Source organism: Lytechinus variegatus, chromosome 2 (genome assembly GCF_018143015.1).
Source record: "Lytechinus variegatus isolate NC3 chromosome 2, Lvar_3.0, whole genome shotgun sequence".
In the NCBI taxonomy this organism is placed as follows: domain Eukaryota; kingdom Metazoa; phylum Echinodermata; class Echinoidea; order Temnopleuroida; family Toxopneustidae; genus Lytechinus; species Lytechinus variegatus.
The window spans coordinates 23628927-23648771 of NC_054741.1; the positions used below are offsets into that span (position 1 = coordinate 23628927).

Here is a 19845-nt window from a genome sequence, read left to right on the forward strand (position 1 = left end):
AAATATTTACCGTCTTCGTGGGTAACTGTAAGCAGTCCTTAACAGGTCCCTTTTCGATAATGCTAGAACAGTTGATAAAAAATTCTGTTCGCGCTTGGGGGTACATACGAACCTTGTTCAGAATCACACATAACATTGCCAAAAAAAATTAAATTTTCAGAAAAAAATACATTAAAGTAAAAAAAAAAATCGCTCGCGCTTCGCGCTCGCACTTTTTATAAGGCTTATGAGATTATGTTATGTTTATGTTTTTTTATAAGAATAAAACTAAGAAGTGACTGATATAGGGGAAGATAATTTCTGGCCCGGTCCCCTATTGGCGAAAGTTTGATCGCCCTTGGGGACACATAGATACACACCGGAAAATGGCCGGTGCCCCCCTGAAAAAGCAAGGACCCCCCCCCCCCCAGTGCCCCCCGGGAAAAAAACCTAGCTACGCCACTGGGGAACATATGTAGGCTTATTATCTTCAAAGTGGAGAAAATTCTACCCAAATAAATAAGTTTGAATTATCAATCAAGTCGCAAACTTTGGAACCCTTCACTTCATGACCTATGACATCATCGTCGGATGCATCATCAGTCGGGGAATCCCCACTACTGCACTGCAAAGCCACTTTCGAGAAGTCTGCGTGATATTAATGGAGGATCGGAGTCGGCCGTCGGTGAACTGTGCAATGCAATGACAGCGGGAATACCAGTTTAGATCTACCCATTTTCTCCTGTGTAAATTTGGAATTATTCTGCTGTAGTAACGAATTTGTAAGTTTGCATGTTGTTGGTTTATTTGAATTATTATACAAGTTAATACGGTAGTCGACAAAAAATCTTGGCCGAATTTCATCTTCATGATTATGAGTATGACATGGTCATCATGGGATTGGGAAACTAAAAGGCAGTCAAACAGACTTTTCATTGGCAATGCCAATGTTAATCATGTTAATGCAGTGTCTGTACTGCGTACAAAATGTATGTATAAAATTACAACTAACAGTGAGTGGCAGTGTTATTTTGTATTATTTCCCTAGCCTTTAATAGTCATGTAAACTAGCTTGCTTTTAAATTGTCGATTGTGGCAAAGGAAGTGAGATACTACGTCAGCAATATCTGTGTTAGTGTATTACTGACTTGAGACTGAGTCTGACTCTGAAGCAGGCGAATGTTGCTTGCACTTTTAGATTAGAACTTTTGGCATTGTATTATTATCCTAGCTAAGAGTCTGAATGAATGACTGAGTCTGCAATGTCTTCCCAAACCGTCATGCACATGCTGAATTGAAATTTGGTTCACAATTTTGTTTGTTTTTTTCTTGTGGTATTATGATGGTGGGCCCCAAGTCTGCGCACCTAACAATTTGAGTTAAGATTTAACATGAATTTCTTCTTATTTCACAAAATATTTTGGTTAAAAGTGTTCCTTACATTATTAAGAGTAAGTGTACCAAATTTCTCATTAAAAAAATGAAAGAAAATATAAGATTTTCTTGAAAAAACCTCGGGCAGTCATTTTCAGATTGAAAAAAAATGGTACCCAATGTCTGCGCACTCATTCACTTTGCACACGATTCGGGGATTTTGATGACAAAAGCTGCATTTTGAGGCTGTCACATGAAATGCCATGAATTCATTATTTTTCCACCATTTTGAGTCGAATTTTTTTAATGAATACCTGCCTATGTATTGCATGTGTAAAGTTCGTGCCCGTTGCGTATCTTCTTTTACTAATCGCGCATATACGCGGGTGCGCAGACTTGGGAGACCGCGCAGACATGGGGGAACTGACCATACTAATAATAGGATGGGGGGGTCGGATGTCTGGATACTTTATATTTTTGAAGCCTTATTTTTTTTGTCTTTGGATTACACTAAAAATATGAATTCAATAGTCATAATCATCTTCTATTTTGTTCTCTATATTTCCCAACATTTTGTACTAAAAATTTATAAAACTTCGCTTGTTAATTTTTCCAAATGACTTTCTAAAATGAATCGTCCGGACACACAACTAAGTCTACCCCATATATTATAGTTATCTAGTCATGTGCCTTGGACCGACAAGGCTGAAGTAGTTTTCTAATGCTATTATAGTCAATGTTCAAGTAAAAATATCTAAAATCTGGTTTGCCAACAAAAGACAGCTGAGCTGGAGCTTGGCCAGGCCTCATGGAAAAATATGCTGTTTCACTCGGTTAGGTTAACTGAATTTTCAAAAGAAATATATCAAATTTCAATTCTATCTTTGAATCGTGCATTCTATTCGGTAAATTTTCTCAGGCTATGTGCAACAGGACAAACAAATATGAGCCCTGGTGAACCATGCAAGTTAACATCATGGGACAAACTTAATTTATTAATTTCTTATCCTGAGAAGAAAATTATTTCAAACAAAATGGGCTAGATACTCCATTGCAGTAGTTCCCATAATAATATTATTCAACCCAGGGGCAGATCCAGGATTTTCAAGGGGGGGGGGCACATTTTCCAGAGGAAAAAAATGACCAGCAAAAAAAATTTAAAAATAAAATAAAGACATTTCGTCCACGAAAAAATTTGACAAGCAAAAAACAAAGGTCTTTATTTTCAAAAGTTCAAGGGGGGGGGGAGCTCACTTCTGTTTTAACGGCATTTTTACATTACAAATTGTAATTGTGTCTCTCAAGGGGGGGGGGGCATGGGCCAGCCCCCCCCCTGAATCCACCAGTGATTCAACCTTTGTGTTTTCAGATGTGACAACATGGTAAATGGAGTGTCACTTGCTTGCTGAACAAATTGAGGGATTTTGATTGCTCTAACCATGCTCTAACCGCTCTAACCATATAAATAGATTTTATGATCTGGGGCCCGTTTCATAAAGAGTTACAACAGTTGTAACTTTGCCAACTACCATGGTCACCTTGATTCTGATTGGCTGCTGAGCCTCTGTTACCATGGGATTTGCCATAATGGTACAGTTACAACATTTGTCAGTCCTTTAGGAAACAGGCCCCTGCTTGAGATTGTGGTGAGTTCCACATTGTTCATTCTCAGATCAGATTTCTTTCACAAAATTTTATAATCATTTTTTTTTTAATTGATTTCTTTGCAGGTTTCAAACATTTGATGGCTGCAAGTCACCATATTACAAACACCTCATCACCCAACAAGACGTTTCTATCAGGGATCCTTGTGGAAATCGGATGTGATACACTCTCCCTCTTTTCTTTTTCATCTCTCCATATTCAGATTTAAAACCAATATAACTAACGTATCTCATTTAAGATCTCATTTTTATCTTGTCAATGTGCGAAGGGATTATTACACTATCTTTTGAATTTTCATTTATATTTAGTAGAAATAAGTTAAATTTAAAGCCAGTCCACCCCAAAAAATAAACAGAGGAAAACGTAGCTAAAGAAAAGGCATTGCAAAAAAGTTGCCAATTTGATGATAACAACCTAATCCAACTCCAATACTAATTACTGTATAATGCAATCAAGTCTGTCACGAGGCCACGCATCTGGAATCACTGTCGTTCTCTCTGGAAGGGGCTTCTTGAGCAGCTATCCGACGAGGGACCTCACCGGGAGGCGAGATCCTAAAGGAAGCCTATCGGCTAAAAACACTCATGATGGGGGCCTTCTTAATGCCCCGGTCAAACTACAGCTTCTAAATCACAAGCATGGGGGCTATTCCATCCGTATTGTGCACAATGATGACAGAGTAAGTATGTTAAAGGAAAATGAAACCCTTGAAACGAGAAAGCTTAGTGCAAAAACAAAAAAAAATCAAAGGAACAGATAAACGAAAGTTTGAGAAAAATTTAATGAATAAGAAAGTTATGAGCATTTGAAGTTTATATCATTATTGTAGATCCTCCCACTGGCAATGCAACAAATATGTGTGATGTCACATGTGAACAACTTTCCCACCTTTTTCTATATATTTCACTTATAATTAGATCATGTATTCTTTCTATAGGAGAGCATGTAATACAGATTTTTAAAGAATTATGGATAAAGAGTTTGTATCACCCTAAGTAAGATACAAAATTAACAATTTTGGGGTACCGTATTATTAACTCCATCAAGGGTAGGCCTAAAGTTGTTCACATGTGACATTACAAATATTTGTCACATTGCCAATGGGAGGATCTCCATAGCATCCGTGATCGCAACATTCAAATGCTCATAACTTTCTCATTTGTCCAATTTTTCTCAAACTTGTTTTGATCTTATTCCACAAAAGCCAACTTGTTCTAAATATTTCATTCCCCTTTAATGATTGAGTTAAAGACAAAAGGCGAGGGGGGGGGCGATAAATTGAATCTTTCAATGTTTGATTGACACATTTGTATCAGATGGCCTTTTACTTTTCTCTAGCAAAAAACCTGGGGCAGATTGCATGAAAGCGTCTTTGCAAGGACCATCTTTCGTGTCACCCATTTTTTATGATGCGCCATGTGAAACGCATTTCAAATAAATTATCTGCATTTATTCGTCCGTGAAAATAAACAAAATGTTTGTTTATGAATTGATGTGATATCTCATGAAATTGTAGAAAATTTGATTTAAAAGAAAGCTTACAAATTTTATTTGTTTATCATAAATTTCAGAAATACCCGCTTATAGCGCATGATAAAAGATGGGTGACACGAGAGACGGTCCATGGAAAGACCCTTTCATTTCATTCAATCAGCCCCAGCTACTTATGCACTAGAAGCAGTCGCTGACTAGAAGTTGATATCCATCAGTTCAAATTAAAGAAAGTCTAGTTACAAATGATTTTATAAGATAATTGTGATTCATACATTACTCTAAATAGATTAAGAAAATAGCTTCAAGATTTGCAAACTCTTATTTCTTCTTGTACTGTATTAAAGATGAACAAGTATTGTATACTTGCACTCAAACTTTCTTTTGCTCACAGTATCAGCATACAAAATCTTGTGTGGGTTAAATCCCTTGATATGAACCTAAACTCTATTTTGAAAGTAATTTCTCATTTTGTTGCCTTTGCTTTTTCAGCCAAGATCTCAACCGATCATCAATGAACATTTAGAAGAAATATCTGTTCTCAATCACACAGCGCAGCAGTTTGAGTTTGTTTTGGGTAGAGACGGTAGCCGCCATTTGATGCTGTTTAACAACACAGGAGAAGGACAGCAATTCCAATTAATACTTGGTGCCGTTAATGCCCAAGGGCAGATTAGAATGACTAGTAAGTAAATCCCAGGGTTATAATAAGTTTTGTAGCTTTATGCAATATTTATTCAGATCTGTTCAAAATAAGCCATCAAATACATGTTACTTACTTCAATTACTTTTACATTGTGAATTCTACTACTTCTTTAATTTTCAATATCAATGTTTCATTCATTTATTACGTCATGAAAAATTATCTTTTTGGAGGTTGATAACTATATCACTCTTCTTACTGCTGTCACTAATGCTGCTACCATTGCTACTACTATACAGTAGTCTATTGGCACCTTTACTATTACTGATGCAATGACTGCTAGTAATACTATTTAACATCATTTATAAAATATGAAAGAGCTTTTCCATGTTTTGTTTTTATGAAAAAGAGATTGTTTTAAAATCAATTTAATCAATATTTTTTAATACTCTCATGAAACAATATTTGAGCAGCCAAAAACTCAAACGATCTAACCACTGAATGTTAAATATGTCGAGCAGTATTTTAAGATCTATGCAGGAAGTGAAAGTGATGAGTGACCAATATAAAGTATGATGCTTTCGAATATGGAAGGGGAAAATCTTTGATGTTGTTGCTTAAAATAGATGTGAACTGCTGATTGTCAATTCATCATGAAAGGTTTTTGCAAATACAGTTTTGTATTGCAACATAAACATGTAGAATGTGAATGAAGGCAGTACTTGGATTGAACAGAACTTTAATACAGTAGTTTGCCTCTGTGATAACATGTACAGCTCGTATAGGGTATGATTTTTTTGTCTATGTAATTTTTTTTTTACTGTTGAGTATGATCAACATTCAGTTAATTTTAGTATTAAGAATCAGCAATTCACGTGAGTATGTTCATCAAATATATAGTTTATGTTTTGAACAGATGACTGTAATGGAAATGCAACTTCTAATCTGAACTTTTGTCACTCATATTGCAATAGAATGATCAGACATTGTCAGTCTGTAGAACATGCGTAAATTTATTATGGATGATTTCTTGTTATTCCAGATAAGTGCAATGAGGTATTCTGGTTTGACTATTCTGCTATGGGGTACAAAATCAATTTTGCATGTTAGTATCAGTGGTTGTAATTTTCTCTGCATGGACTTATACTCAAATTCCTATGTGAGGACCGGAGTGCATTGCATTAAAACTTTGCTTTGTAATATGTCTAGATATGAATGCTGTGTAACAGAGGGCACGCTGAAGCTAAACATCTATGCATCAGTAAAGTTTCTTGGTTAATGTTATGCTTGATCATCATGAGTGCAACATATTTGTTGAACTCCTTTTTCCTTTAATACCTTTACCCCTTACCCTCACCCTTTACTCTCACCGCTTACCCCCCCTTACCCTCTCCTTCCCCCTCCCTCCCTTTCTCCTTCTCTTCTTCAGGTAAACGAGGAGCAGCTCCAATGGCAGCTAGGTTTCCAGGTCTCCAGGGAGGAGGAGGAGGTGGAGGAGGAGGAGCAGCAACCAAGAAGAAAGTATCCAGCAAGGAGAACGAAAGAGTTCCTACAGTTGCTCCTACTGAAAATGGAGCAGACGACATTGATATTCGTAAGTTAAACTTATATCCTTTACTTTGGGAATTATGTTGTTTGCTTGTTTTGCACTAAAGTGGGTACTTTAAAGTGGAACCGTTGCTTTAGAAGAGATTGAAAGTGAATAAGGAATATATATTCAGAAATGTGTCTCCCTTTCCTTTCTTTGAATCAAATGTTTCTGATATGAAATATATCGTTATCTCTTGGTTTCATGTAGCGAAATGAACTTCCTTGGCAATTATGGAGGTATATATGCTATTAGTATAGTTCCTTGGCTTTGGTTGGAAAGCATCTAAATTACCTCAGAAATGATAGTTTGTCCTATCACTTTAAATCAGAAATGAACAAGCAGCCTTAAAGGGTAGTTCACTCTGAAGAAAAGTTTACTGTAAAATTAACTGAAAAAAATAATTTAAAAAATATTAGTGAAGGTTTGAGGAAAATCCATTAAAGATAAAGAAAACTATTAGAATTCTAAATTTTGGATTTGTAATGTCATAAACGAGCAGCTGTCCCATATATGTTATGTAATGGAAATACATAAATTTCTATTTTTTGATGGTTCATGATGACTTATCCTTTTTTTTTAGGAACAGGTATGAAATGATTTGTCTGTTGATATACTGAAGGTGCAACAAAAAAATTTTCAGTTTCCTGAGGAGAAAGCGACATTTTGTTGATTTTTACCATATGGTATGTAGGGAAGCTGCTCGCATATGATGTCACAAATCCAATAATTAAAATTCCAATATCTTTATTCATTAATGGATTTTCTGTTTCTGTTTGTGGTAACTCCCACAAGAACTCAGCAGGACAGCATTTTTTGCTGGTAAACGCCAAGCTGGTATATAACCAATTACCTTGGAAACATTTTACGTCTAGGTTAATCAGTCATAGTAAGTGGCTGATGTAATAGACGACAGATATCACTCTTTGGCCTTTTTATCAAAGTGGACACAATGGCAGAGTTGGGATTCGAACTCACAACCTTGCGATTATGAGTCCAATGCTCTAACCACTGGACCACACGACCCTGTGGTCCAGTGGTTTTCCTCAAACCTTCGCCAATATTTTTATTATTTTTTGTTATTTTAACAAGCGTTTTGTCAGGTTCAACTTTCCCCTAAATTGTGCCAACTCAAATCCTCAACAATCCACATCTGGGGCCCATTGCAGAAAGAGTTGCAATCAATCGCAACTCTAAAAATCATGCGCAACTTCATTTTCAACCAATCAACAGCGCGCATTTGGGACTTGCGATTGATTTTTTGACTTGCGTTTAAACGCAACTCTTTCTGCAACGGGCCCCTGGCCAGCATAATGAAGCATTCTGTGCTGTGTAGTCTTGTTATATAAGCCCACTGGAGAATGATAAAACACTAATTCACTACTAAATACATTCATACCACACTAGTTAAGTTATCACGTAGCAATACAAGTACATTTCTCTCAAAAACATTTTAGTTTCAATGCATGAATTAGATGATAGGCTACTTCATTCTCTGTATTTATTGATGGTCATCTCGAAATGTATATATATATATAGTCTTTAGAATATATATATTTCGAGATGGTCATCTCGAAATATATATATTTTAAAGACTATTTATTTAATAACACACAGTCAATGAGAGACCATGCAAGGTGTTGGTCAGTTTGCACCCCCTATTAAAATAAACAGCCGTAATAATTTGTTTATTGACAGATACCATGGTAGAGCTTTTCAAAACGTCAATAGAGGCCGGTGATGTCATGAATTCTGAAATATGGGCTAAGAATCTTGCCACCCTTCAACCCAAACTCAGCATCTTGGTTGAAACAGCAGGAAACACTGTACCATCTAGCAGTGATATATCGTAAGACATACTTACAATTAATCCCCAAAGATCTCATAACACTATTTGTGCAAATATTCTCTTCTGTTTCAATAAAGACGTAAAAGAATCATTTAAATAGATTTGTCATGGTTTTTTGTAGATGAGCTTTATTTGTAATTCACTGTAATTGAATTAGATTCATGAATTCTCTGGAGTAGTCATAGGGGGGGAAAAGTTTTGCAGAAGTTAGTAAAGATTTGGAAAGCTCAGGTAGTCATACCAGTGCATAGGAAAGGTACAGACTCGCAATCAATAGTGATGTTATTTATAATATAGAAGGCTTATATAGTTTGTATCACTGAAATAGAAACAAAAACTCTCATGCAATTCATAAGAGGCAATACTGTAGCAGGCAGGTGATGAACATAAATGATCAATTTAGTTTTACATTCACATGAGCCAATGTAATAGTATGAGATTTTCTGAGCACTGTCTATACTTTTCAAAAAGTCGATAGTGTGAATGGATATGAATTATGAGTTTAGGAACATTTAGACATAATTCAGAATTAACTTTAGAGGTCAAGTCCACCCCAGGAAATTGGTGACTTGAATAAATAGAGAAAAATCAAACTAGCATAGCGCTGAAAATTCAAAATCAGATATAAAATAAGAAAGTTATGGCATTTTAAAATTTGCTTGTTTTCACAAAACAGTGATATGCACAACTCAGCGAAAAGCAAATAAGCCAGTCAATGACGTCCATCACTCACTATTTATTTTTTTTTTTTATTGTTTGAATTATACAATATTTCATTTTTTACAGATCTGACAATAAGGACCAACTTGACTGAACCATATAGTATTTAACAAGGCTAATTCTATATGTTCAGGGAGGAATTAATCATTGTTTCACTTGACAATGATGAGAAATTTAGAATCTTTCATATTTCATATAATAAAATACAAAAAAAAAGTGAGTGGGTGACATCATCAGTCTCCTCATTTTTATACCAGCCAGAATGTGCATATAATTGTTTTGTGAAATAAAGCGAAACTTTAAAATATAACTCTTATTTTACATCCGATTTTGATGAAATTTTCAGTGTTAGGATTTTCTTTTTTTATTCAAATCGACTGTTTGATGGGGTGGACTTGTCCTTTAAATACCAGTATTGAGAAAACAGTGTTATTCATCAAACCAAATGTGACACTTAGATGAACGATCAATATAATATTTGTAATTTTCAAAGTGAGTTTATTTTATCAATGTTCATATTGATTTATTCTTCTAGGATTCAAGTTCAAGTTGAAGATCGAGATTCATCAAAATTGAAGTTAAGAATGTCTGTGCCATCGAATATAACAATTGCTGGTCTAAAGAAAAGGGTGAGTAAAACAATTAAAATGAAAAACTTAAAAGTAGAATCAATTTGTTCTTTTAAATTGAGTTTGTAGAGTTAGTATTGCTAGATTTTTTTTCCTGCAATCTTTCAGTACCTGCGAGAATATCTCACTTTAAAAACTTAATCTCTTGGGTACATGTGTGTGAAAATATTGTTGCCAAGACCTATTTCTTTATTACTAACACTGTCTAATAAAAAGAAGACTGAGAATACAATGTGTTTTACTTTTTTACATTTTTTCTTTCCTGAACAAAAAGGATTCAATTATTGTCCTTTTCCAGTTTTGTTGGAAAACCTTTTACATTTTGCTGGATCTTTTATATGTCATGAATTACAGACTTGTCTGACTTACGATCTTCCAACGCAAGTTCAGAACTGGCTTATTGGTGGTCGCATAGCAAAAGATACCGAGACTCTTTCAGCCAATGGAATCACGTCGTCTGGCGCAACCCTTTACCTTTATTTGACCTCAGCTGCTAAGGTCAATATTACGAAGGAATCCCTGGAGATTGAGAAGCATGCCTTCTCTGAGGATAGAAGGAAGCACCAGAGATATCGGCCAGACCAAAGTAGGTTTAAAGGTTGCATAGTGTGCTTGTGAAAGATAGATGTTATTTCATGGGCTAAATTTGAATTTGTTGAAATACTTTTTTAATCAGTGAGCATGTATTCCAAAGGAAATATGACTTTCCAATATTATAAGTATCATTTAGATACTCCATGAGAAAATCCAACTTTTGATTTACTATTGATTTACTGACCATTATTGATTGTTGATATCTTGTACTAAATGGCCTTGCTATGCTACTTGTAATTTTGTGTCTTTGGGATGTCTTTGGTGACATAAGACTTGTACAACCTAGGAATATGCTCACAGTGGTGCCCTGTTTTTTTTTTGGATACCCATTTTGAATCTTTATGTCAGGGCAAAATATATTTCCAATTCTTTGTAGAACCATCCAATAGATTTTCTCGATGATGATCTCCCCATAGGTATACATTAAAGAAATGAGATCCAGTATTTCTTTCCTTTCTAAATTACAATGACCATGACAGACTTCAAAGAATGTTATTGTCATAAAATTATACATCCAAATAAGAATGCTTGATATGTAAACATTTCATGTTTGTGGTTGCATTTGTGTTAAAAATATAATAGGTCAAGTTATTGACTCATCTGCTAAGAGGACAAATTGAGAGTGGAAAACTTAAAGCTTCATATCATATAACTTGTAGAAAGAAATTAAATATGAAATTTTTTAGAATATTGAAAGATAAGCTATGTCCAATGACTTCGTTGTATTAGGTGAATATTATTCATTTTTGGCATGATATATAATGAAAGATTTTCTTGTGGAATTTTATCAGACCTCCAAACCATGCGAAGAACCAGCAGTGGCAGCACAGAAGACCGTAGTACCTTGCGATCCTCACTTAGCAGGGCAAGATTGTCTCCCCCACCGGTTGTTGAATCTGCTTCGTTACAAAGACGTGTACCACCTTCACATGATAGTTTCATGGATAGGGGGTCGACCTCAGGATCAAGAACTTCATTAGCTGAAAGGCATGAAGTGAAGAAGGAACCAACTGCCATGGAGGTACGTTTAGCGTCTGAGAATAGAATTCAGAAACAATAATGGCCTACTTGTCAAAGGGAACAAGTGATTGAAAAGTTAGAAGTGATATTGGGAAATTAATGGTGTTTCCAAAGCAGTAGATCTGATGTTCATGGATTTTCTGTATTTATACATAAATTTGTTTTCATATGTTAAAGGGAACAATGTAAGTTACATCACTCTGAATACAAATACAGTGAGTGGAGAGCTAGAACAGATGTTTTTGTTTGAGAACCTTTGAAACAGATTGAGATGTGCCTGAAAAGTCTTCTTAGCTATCCGGTTGAATTCATAATTATTGTTACTTCAGATGCTTGTTGAAAGAGAGAATCTTAAACAATCTACAAACATCAGGGTCCCGTTGTTCAAAGAGTTACGATTGATCCAATCAACCACAACTATGGAAAGCCAGTGACATCAACATCTAAAATACACGTTTGTTCAAAATATTTTCTACCTGTGATGTATAATCATACAATCATGGTTTTCTTAAAAATTCAGTGTGTTTTCTGTGTTTACAAAGGACACTTTATATATCCTGAAGAAAAAATTATGACATTGATGGAATGCCATATACTTGAGGTCGATTGGATCACTCTTAACTCTTTGTAAGACAGGGCCCAGATTTCTAGTATAGCTGATGGGAATAAAAATACTTGAAAATCTGATTCAGTCCCAAAGAAATGGTCACCAGTTGTGTGTAAACTCGTGCATAACTCACAAACCATGTATGAAACACTCTCCTAGTGTGATGGAAATGCTGATGATGTCGGTTTAACAACTTGGTAATGAAACTGCTCAATGCCAGAATGTTCCCCAGGGAGTGGATATTGTTCATTACTGTTGTGTGTGAGAAAGCCGTAAATGAAGTAATTAGCTTATTCATATACCTTTATCCTTAATAATCTGTGCACATGTGGTTTGGAGAGCAGTTTTCCTCATATCAGCATTGGGTAATTTATTTTGTAACGGATTCAAACAATTTCTTTAATCCTAACCTTACATTCCCTAGGTTGGATGGGTGTGTCCGAGGTGCACCCTTGTGAACCCCCCTCTAATCCCAGGGTGCCAGGCTTGCTCCACTGATCGTCCTGAAAATTACAAGGTACCTGCCAAAGGGACCTACACCATGGACCCCTCAGAGAGCAGCTTTCAGAAAGCCTTAGAAGCGAACGAACAAGCTCTTTTGGAGGTAAAGAATTTATTGCATCTACAATCCAGAACATCCAACGATATTTGAAGTAAGAATGTTTTGTTTTTAAAGGATTACATCACCTTGTGATAGATCTTAGTCTCCTCTGACTGAACGCCTTGCTTTGACAAAAGTTTGTTGTGACAATGTGGCAATTACCAAAGGCACCATCAGATCTGTGTCTTTCACGGAGGAATCCCACATACGTCTTTTCATCACTAAATCTCACGTTAGTCACAGACAAAACAATGGGGAATGCAGATGAAGCTGCTGTAAAAAACACACATAATACATTTATAGCAAGATTCCTGCCACATGGGGTTGTTTGGACAAACCAAATCTGTGTGGCAGATTGAGCCCTGTTCTTTGACCTTTGAACTTGTATCCCTTTTTTTATTCATGTGACGATGAAAACTCAGTAAAACATTTCATGGTAGTATGTGTGTATTGCTTTGTAACTGAAAGGAAAAGGTGCTGTATCAAATGTCAATTGGATTGGACTGGATTAGATATTTAACGTTTAAATAGATAACTAGCATTATAGAAACAAAGTATCTGTGGTTGTTAGGTGATATTCACAATGGTTCGTACTAATGCAAGATGATGATTGTAGTCAAAAGACAAAATGTCAGGAATCAGAGACGTTATGTTGTTGAATGTTAGTTTTAATATAGGAGGAACTATGGCAGTCAGAGGCACTAAACTCCAAGAAGTTGCATAAAGATGTTAAGATTGTTTTTTTAATGTGATCAAGGCTGTGATGTGTCAGAAGATAAAAATAAAGCCAGTTTAATAAAGACTTTTCAGTGTAAGCTACTACCGTGGGCATCAGTGTAGATGATTATCTTTTGTTTTGGGTGGAATGCAACAGTAGGTGTCTCCCCCATGAACAAAGAATAATCCTTTACCCTGATGCCGGGGCTCACAACGACCTTGAAAACAGTAATATAAAAGATCCTTATGAAATTACCTTTAATTTATTAATGGGTAAAATGTATTGATTTTTGTGACAAAGATGGAGCAAGAGCGGGTAATCCAGAACTATCAAGATCTCTTGAGGATCGACGAGCAGGACCTGGTCCCAAACCAAGAAGAATTTGAATGTCCTATATGCCTAGTGGATTATGATCCTGGGGAAGGTGTAATGCTCAGAGAATGTCTTCATTCATTTTGCAGGTAAGACCAAATCATAGGTATAAGAGATCTAAGGTTTGTGGGAACTACTGTTGGGACTCAACAAGCCAAGCCTGGAGCCTGGCACAAGAGAGAGTTATAATTTGAAATTTATTTTCAATAAATCTTTATGTGTTGCATTTAAATGCATTTTTTTTCTTCAATGGGCCTATATCTAGGTTAACTGTTCTAGAGGAAGGAACATTAGTGCGGTGTCTTCATGTGTTCTGTGTGTATGACAAGGTTGAAACAATACATTGCTCTTAGCCTGTTCAAAGACATGGTTCCAATAGCTTTTTTCACCGGAGTGTCATATAATCTGCAATTGATTAAATAGTTTTGTGATACTGGGTCGTGTCCTTCATTGTATCATTTGTTCAAATATGGATTTCTCATGATACTACTCCTTGCACTTCACTGTATTATTTCTTCAAACAGGGAATGTATCATCCAGCATATCAAGCAGTCAGCAGATGCCTTGGTGATGTGTCCTGGTATGGAGGATGATATACCATGCACACAGCATGTTCTGGAAAGGGAAATTAAAGCAGTGAGTATCAACCAGAAGTTTCAGTGCATTAAAGCCAAGATCAATTAATGGCAGTATATTATTATTAAACCAGTAATTAAGAGAGGAAGGCTCTAGAATATGATTATTTATTAGCGCATTTTGGGGGCCAGTTGCATAAGGAGTTGCTATCAGTCATATCCAACTTGATTTCCAACCAATAAGCAGTGTGCATTTAGGACTTGCGCATCTTCAACAGGCCCCTGATCTAGTAATTTTTTACATAGTTTACATAAGTCAAATGCTGTAAGATAATTGTCGAAGACTTGAATCCCAAGTATACTGACAATCGCCAACACAGATAAGCACACATGGGCCTGTGTGTTGTTTGGAAAAATATATGTATCAACCCAACAGAATGCCAACCTTTTTTGGTTATTATTCAACAAATATTAATTTTCTACTACAATTATTAAGCTTAGATTTCGTATTTTGAATAAATATACCATGGAGTTCATTTTGTTGATTCTGTTCTTATTCATTTTATGATCATTACCGCACCTTGAATTCAAAGAGGATTGAAGTCCCTGTCATGTGTATTGATGTGATGAGAAAAATCGTAGATGCATTTAGTGAGAGTTTGAAAGGAAAGTGTTGTCAAGCAGGAGCTCTCAAAAGCATGTTCTTGATGTACCCCCACCTTAAACATTAGATACTGTTTTTATTTTTTACGAAATGGGGGTGTTGCATCATAATGATAGTGGTGATTTTTTACCTGATTGCTAAGAAAGCATGTATACTTGCAAGCAAGCAACCAAAGGACCAACGGCTTAGGTTCCTCTCCGAGGAACCTGGTAATGAGGATTAATGCCTTACCAAAGGGCACTAGCGCACCAAGTGGGAATCGAACCTTGGTCACTGGAATCGGAAAACCCTGCTCTACCGACTGAGCTATCGCACCTCCAAATGTTTGTGTGATCAAGCTATGCTTGTGTAATAATGGGCTAGTGCTTTCTCAAATGTATTTATTGTTTTTACAGCTTTTGAGTGATGAAGACTTCCAGAAGTACCTGGAACGCGGTCTACGCCGGGCGGAGTCCAGTGCATCCGACAGCTTCCATTGCAAAACTACCGACTGCAGGGGCTTCTGTTTTTATGATGATGATCACAACTTCTTCAATTGTCCTCTCTGTAAGAAAATAAACTGTTTGACATGTAAAGCCATTCATGAAGGCATCGACTGTAAGCAATACCAGGAGGATCTCAAACTACGGGCGCAGAATGACGTGACAGCAAGACAGACGCAACAAGCTCTTGAGGTTAGGTTTCCTTCTCTCCTTTGACAAAGTTTCTTTTCTCTGTATGTTAAAACTGCCTCACTACTTACGTTTCTGTGCATTTGATGAGATTTTGTGATTACAAGGTCAAAGGTTTTAGAGGTCACTATATTCATGAAAATATCTTGTTGTCTTATAATGATAATGATAATAATAATATAGGTATATTTACCCAGGGAAGCCACTTTAGTTCTGAAAACTGTTCTCCCAGGGCCCTGCTATTATTATTACCCCAGCTTTAGCTGGGCTGCCTAGGAGCTCAAGCATTCAAGGAATATCTTCCTACCGGGTACCCATTCAACTCACCTGGATTGAGTGCAACACAATGTGGATAAATTTCTTGCTGATGGAAATTACGCCATGGCTGGGATTCGAACCCACGACCCTCTGTTTCAAAGTCAATAGACTAATCCACTTGGCCGCAATGCTCCACGTCTTGATAGCTGAAGAGCTATTATGTGGAGAAGCTATGAAGTGCCCTATTTGTAGTATCATCATTTAATTTCAATTTATTTCTTAAGAATTGGTTCAGAGCGGAGAAGCTATGAAGTGCCATTATCATTCATTTTCAATTTATTTCTTTGGAATCGGTTCAGAGTGGAGAAACTATGAAGTGCCCTATTTACAGTATAAATCATCATTTGATTTCAATTTATTTCTTATGAATTGGTTCAGAGTAGAGAAGCTATGAAGTGCCCTTTTTGTTGTATCATCGCTCAATTTATTTCTTAGGAATTGGTTGAGATTGGAAAGGCTCTGCAGTGCTCAATTTGTACTATCATCATTCAATTTCAATTCATTTCTTAGGAATTGGTTAATAGTGGAGAGGCTATTCACTGCCCAATCTGTAGTATCATTGTTCAATTTAAATTTATTTCTTAGGAAGTGGTTCAGAGTGGAGAAGCTATGAAGTGCCCTACTTGTAGTATCATCATTTCAATTTATTTCTTAGTAATTGGTTCAGAGTGGAGAAGCTATGAAGTGCCCTTTTTGTTGTATCATCGCTCAATTTCAATTTTTTTTCTTAGGAATTGAGATTGGAAAGGCTATGCAGTGCTCAATTTGAACTATCATCATTCAATTTCAATTCATTTCTTAGGAATTGGTTAATAGTGGAGAGGCTATTCACTGCCCAATTTGTAGTATCATTGTTCAATTCAAATTTATTTCTTAGGAAGTGGTTCAGAGTGGAGTAGCTATGAAGTGCCCAATTTTTAGTACCATCATTCAATTTCAATTTATTTCTTGGGAAGTGGTTAAGAGTGGAGAAGCTATGAATTGCCCTATTTGTGGTATCATTGTTCAATTTCTTAGGAATTGGTTAAGAGTGGGGAAGCTATGAATTGCTCAATTTGTAGTATCATCATTCAATTTCAATCTATTTCTTAGGAACTGGCAACGAGTGGAGAGGCTATGAAGCACTATTTGTGTTCAATTTCAATTTGTTTCTTAGGAATTGGTTAAGAGCGGAGATGTTGTGAAGTGTTATTATCGTTCAATTTTAATTTGTTTCTTAGGAATTGGTTAAGAGCGGAGATGTTGTGAAGTGTTATTATCGTTCAATTTTAATTTGTTTCTTAGGAATTGGTTAAGAGCGGAGATGTTGTGAAGTGTTATTATCGTTCAATTTTAATTTGTTCCTTAGGTATTGGTTAAGATCGGAGATGTTGTGAAGTGTTATTATCATTCAATTTCAATGTATTTCTTAGGAATTGGTTCAGAGTGGAAAAGCTATGAAGTGCCCTATTTGTAGTATCATCGTTCAATTTCAATTTATTTCTTAGGAATTGGTTAAGAGTGGAGAAGCTATGAAGTGCCATTATCATTCAGTTTCAATTTATTTCTTAGGAATTGGTTCAGAGTGGAGAAGCTATGAAGTGCCCATTTTGTAGTATCATCGTTCAGAAGAAGGGAGGCTGTGATTGGCTACGGTGTTCAGTCTGTCAGACGGAGATCTGCTGGGTGACTAAACAAGCAAGATGGGGACCAGCTGTAAGTCAAATATATTCAACTTCTCAACATTTAGAAAATTTACCACAATATGTTCATGTCATTTATTTTTCTATGAAAAACTCTAGTAAAATGAATACATAGAAAATGTTCAATTAGATATTGGAAGGACCTTTCAAAAAACTTTTCTTGTGAGAATGGGGCCCTGTGCAAAAAAAAAAACAATCCAATTTTGTATTGATTAAAGTGTAAATCTTATCAAAGGGCACACGTGAAGTGAGCATTTTTAGAAGGATCATATGAGGACTGCGAGACAGGATTTATTTGGAAATGTGTTTTACTTTGTTACCATTTTACCATTGAAATGTGATGATTTGTAAATCCATCTTAACTCTGCCTAATTGGCTGGAATATGTGGGTATTTGAATAAAATCACAAAAACAATAGACAAAGATGGACATGTATACTGTAAACAGGTGCATGAGCTAGTGCCTCATTAAGTCCAGTACACGGTCATTCTAGCATATTGCTGACACATCACATTCAGTTTGATAGTGAGCATCGATGCTGTTGTTTAAAATAAAAATCACAAATATTTTATTCAATTCTGTTAAGTTTTTTAGACATTTGACTGTTAAGGTATAAAATGTTCAATGCCTAAAAAAGCATCAGTTGGTATTTGATATACCTCTCTCTTTCTGTCCCTCATAGGGTTCTGGAGACATAAGTGGGGGATGCCGTTGCCGCGTCAACGGGCAGAAGTGTCATCCCGAATGTCATAACTGTCACTGACGTCAAAATCAACACTCAGAGCAACAATTGATGGACATTCCATTAAAATTATTATCAGCTTACATATTAATGTGTACAGTATAACAAAAATTTGTTATTTTTTTAATTTGCTAGGCTCAAAACACTAGAATGATGCAAGCAATAATACCAACATGAAGTGTGTTTTATTACGGACACATATTGAATCAAGATACATCTAAATTGTATAAATTTTTATGTGTAAGCAGATTGGTGTTATTATTAGCTGCAGTTTCTTCAAAATGACTTTTATTAATTAATAAGTTGACATTATTTCTGATAATCTAGACCCATTTTCTATTATCAGAAAGATCATTTTGTTTAAAGGTATTGTTTAACTTTGTGAGCTGCCGATTTAAAAAATTCTCAAACCAAGATGAAACATGTGTACAAGTGCATGTATTAGAACTAATAAACCATGAAAACAACCATTATTGAGAATGAAAAGCGAAAGCTACAAGGCAAACCCCAATTTTGTAAATAGGCGTCTTATAGACACCTAAATAGTACACAAGTGTATGGGATGAAATTAAGATGGTGTTTCTGGTCACTTTATATTTCAATTTTTGAAGCACTAAATAGTTATTTTTGAACGCAATTTTATCTGGGCTTCATTTTTATAACATATCACAGACACAGGTGACAAGTGTGACCTTCTAGCTCAGATTTTTAAAAAGTAAAACCAATGTTAACCAATCACTTTAAGCTATTCCTTTCATTTCACCGGATACACACCCATGTTTACTCATATATATAGAATAAAATTTGGCTGCACGATATGACAGGGATATTGAAATAGCATGATATTCAGAAGTCATTGGAAAGATTATTCCGGGTCCAGGTATATCAAAATATTTTAAACATTTGACTGTGCTTCAGACAAGAAATTTGCCTTGCCAAAATGCTATAAATCACAGGCATTTTCCCCCATATTCAAATTCAACTCACCTGGGTCATGGGAAAGGGGTATAAATGATGTCATCCCTAAAAAATATTCTCCCTTCTCCATTCTGTTATACTCTTTGCTGAAAAAGCAGTATGTGAACATTACTTGACATTTATGCCTGTCAGACATTATATCCCTGTATCCTGAATATTATTACTGGTGATTATTGAATACACAAATATGCAATATCATGCAGCTCTAGAATTAAGTAATAGATATTTTGTAATGTGCAATTTATCACTCAAGGTACTACATCAACAAGACAAAAACAAAGGGACATCATATTATATATAAGGTTACAGCTAAAGATAGAATTTAGATTTCTTATGTTCCTGTATGAAAATGAAGTATGTCTTGA

At 35.6% G+C, this 19845-nt stretch overlaps 1 protein-coding gene across 1 annotated transcript; it reads left to right on the forward strand.

Annotated features, from left to right (window-relative positions):
- The first annotated feature begins 577 nt into the window (after positions 1-577).
- LOC121407623 (ranBP-type and C3HC4-type zinc finger-containing protein 1-like) lies at positions 578-18936 on the forward strand. Its single transcript, XM_041598789.1, has 14 exons — positions 578-761; positions 3084-3697; positions 5002-5194; positions 6582-6746; positions 8439-8589; positions 9845-9938; positions 10293-10524; positions 11324-11553; positions 12584-12763; positions 13779-13939; positions 14375-14486; positions 15485-15763; positions 17630-17773; positions 18443-18936. Exons 2-14 carry the CDS (start codon positions 3464-3466, stop codon positions 18521-18523), a joined length of 2256 nt encoding a protein of 751 aa, XP_041454723.1. The 5' UTR covers positions 578-761; positions 3084-3463; the 3' UTR covers positions 18524-18936.
- The last annotated feature ends 909 nt before the right edge of the window (positions 18937-19845 follow it).

Excerpts from the sequence above, each read along its gene's own strand:
- LOC121407623 (XM_041598789.1), top strand. The coding sequence starts at position 3,464 with ATGCAATCAAGTCTGTCACGAGGCCACGCATCTGGAATCACTGTCGTT. Across the intron at positions 5,195-6,581 it reads AGGGCAGATTAGAATGACTA|GTAAACGAGGAGCAGCTCCA; the intron begins GTAAGTAAATCC and ends TCTCTTCTTCAG. Across the intron at positions 10,525-11,323 it reads GAGATATCGGCCAGACCAAA|ACCTCCAAACCATGCGAAGA; the intron begins GTAGGTTTAAAG and ends GAATTTTATCAG.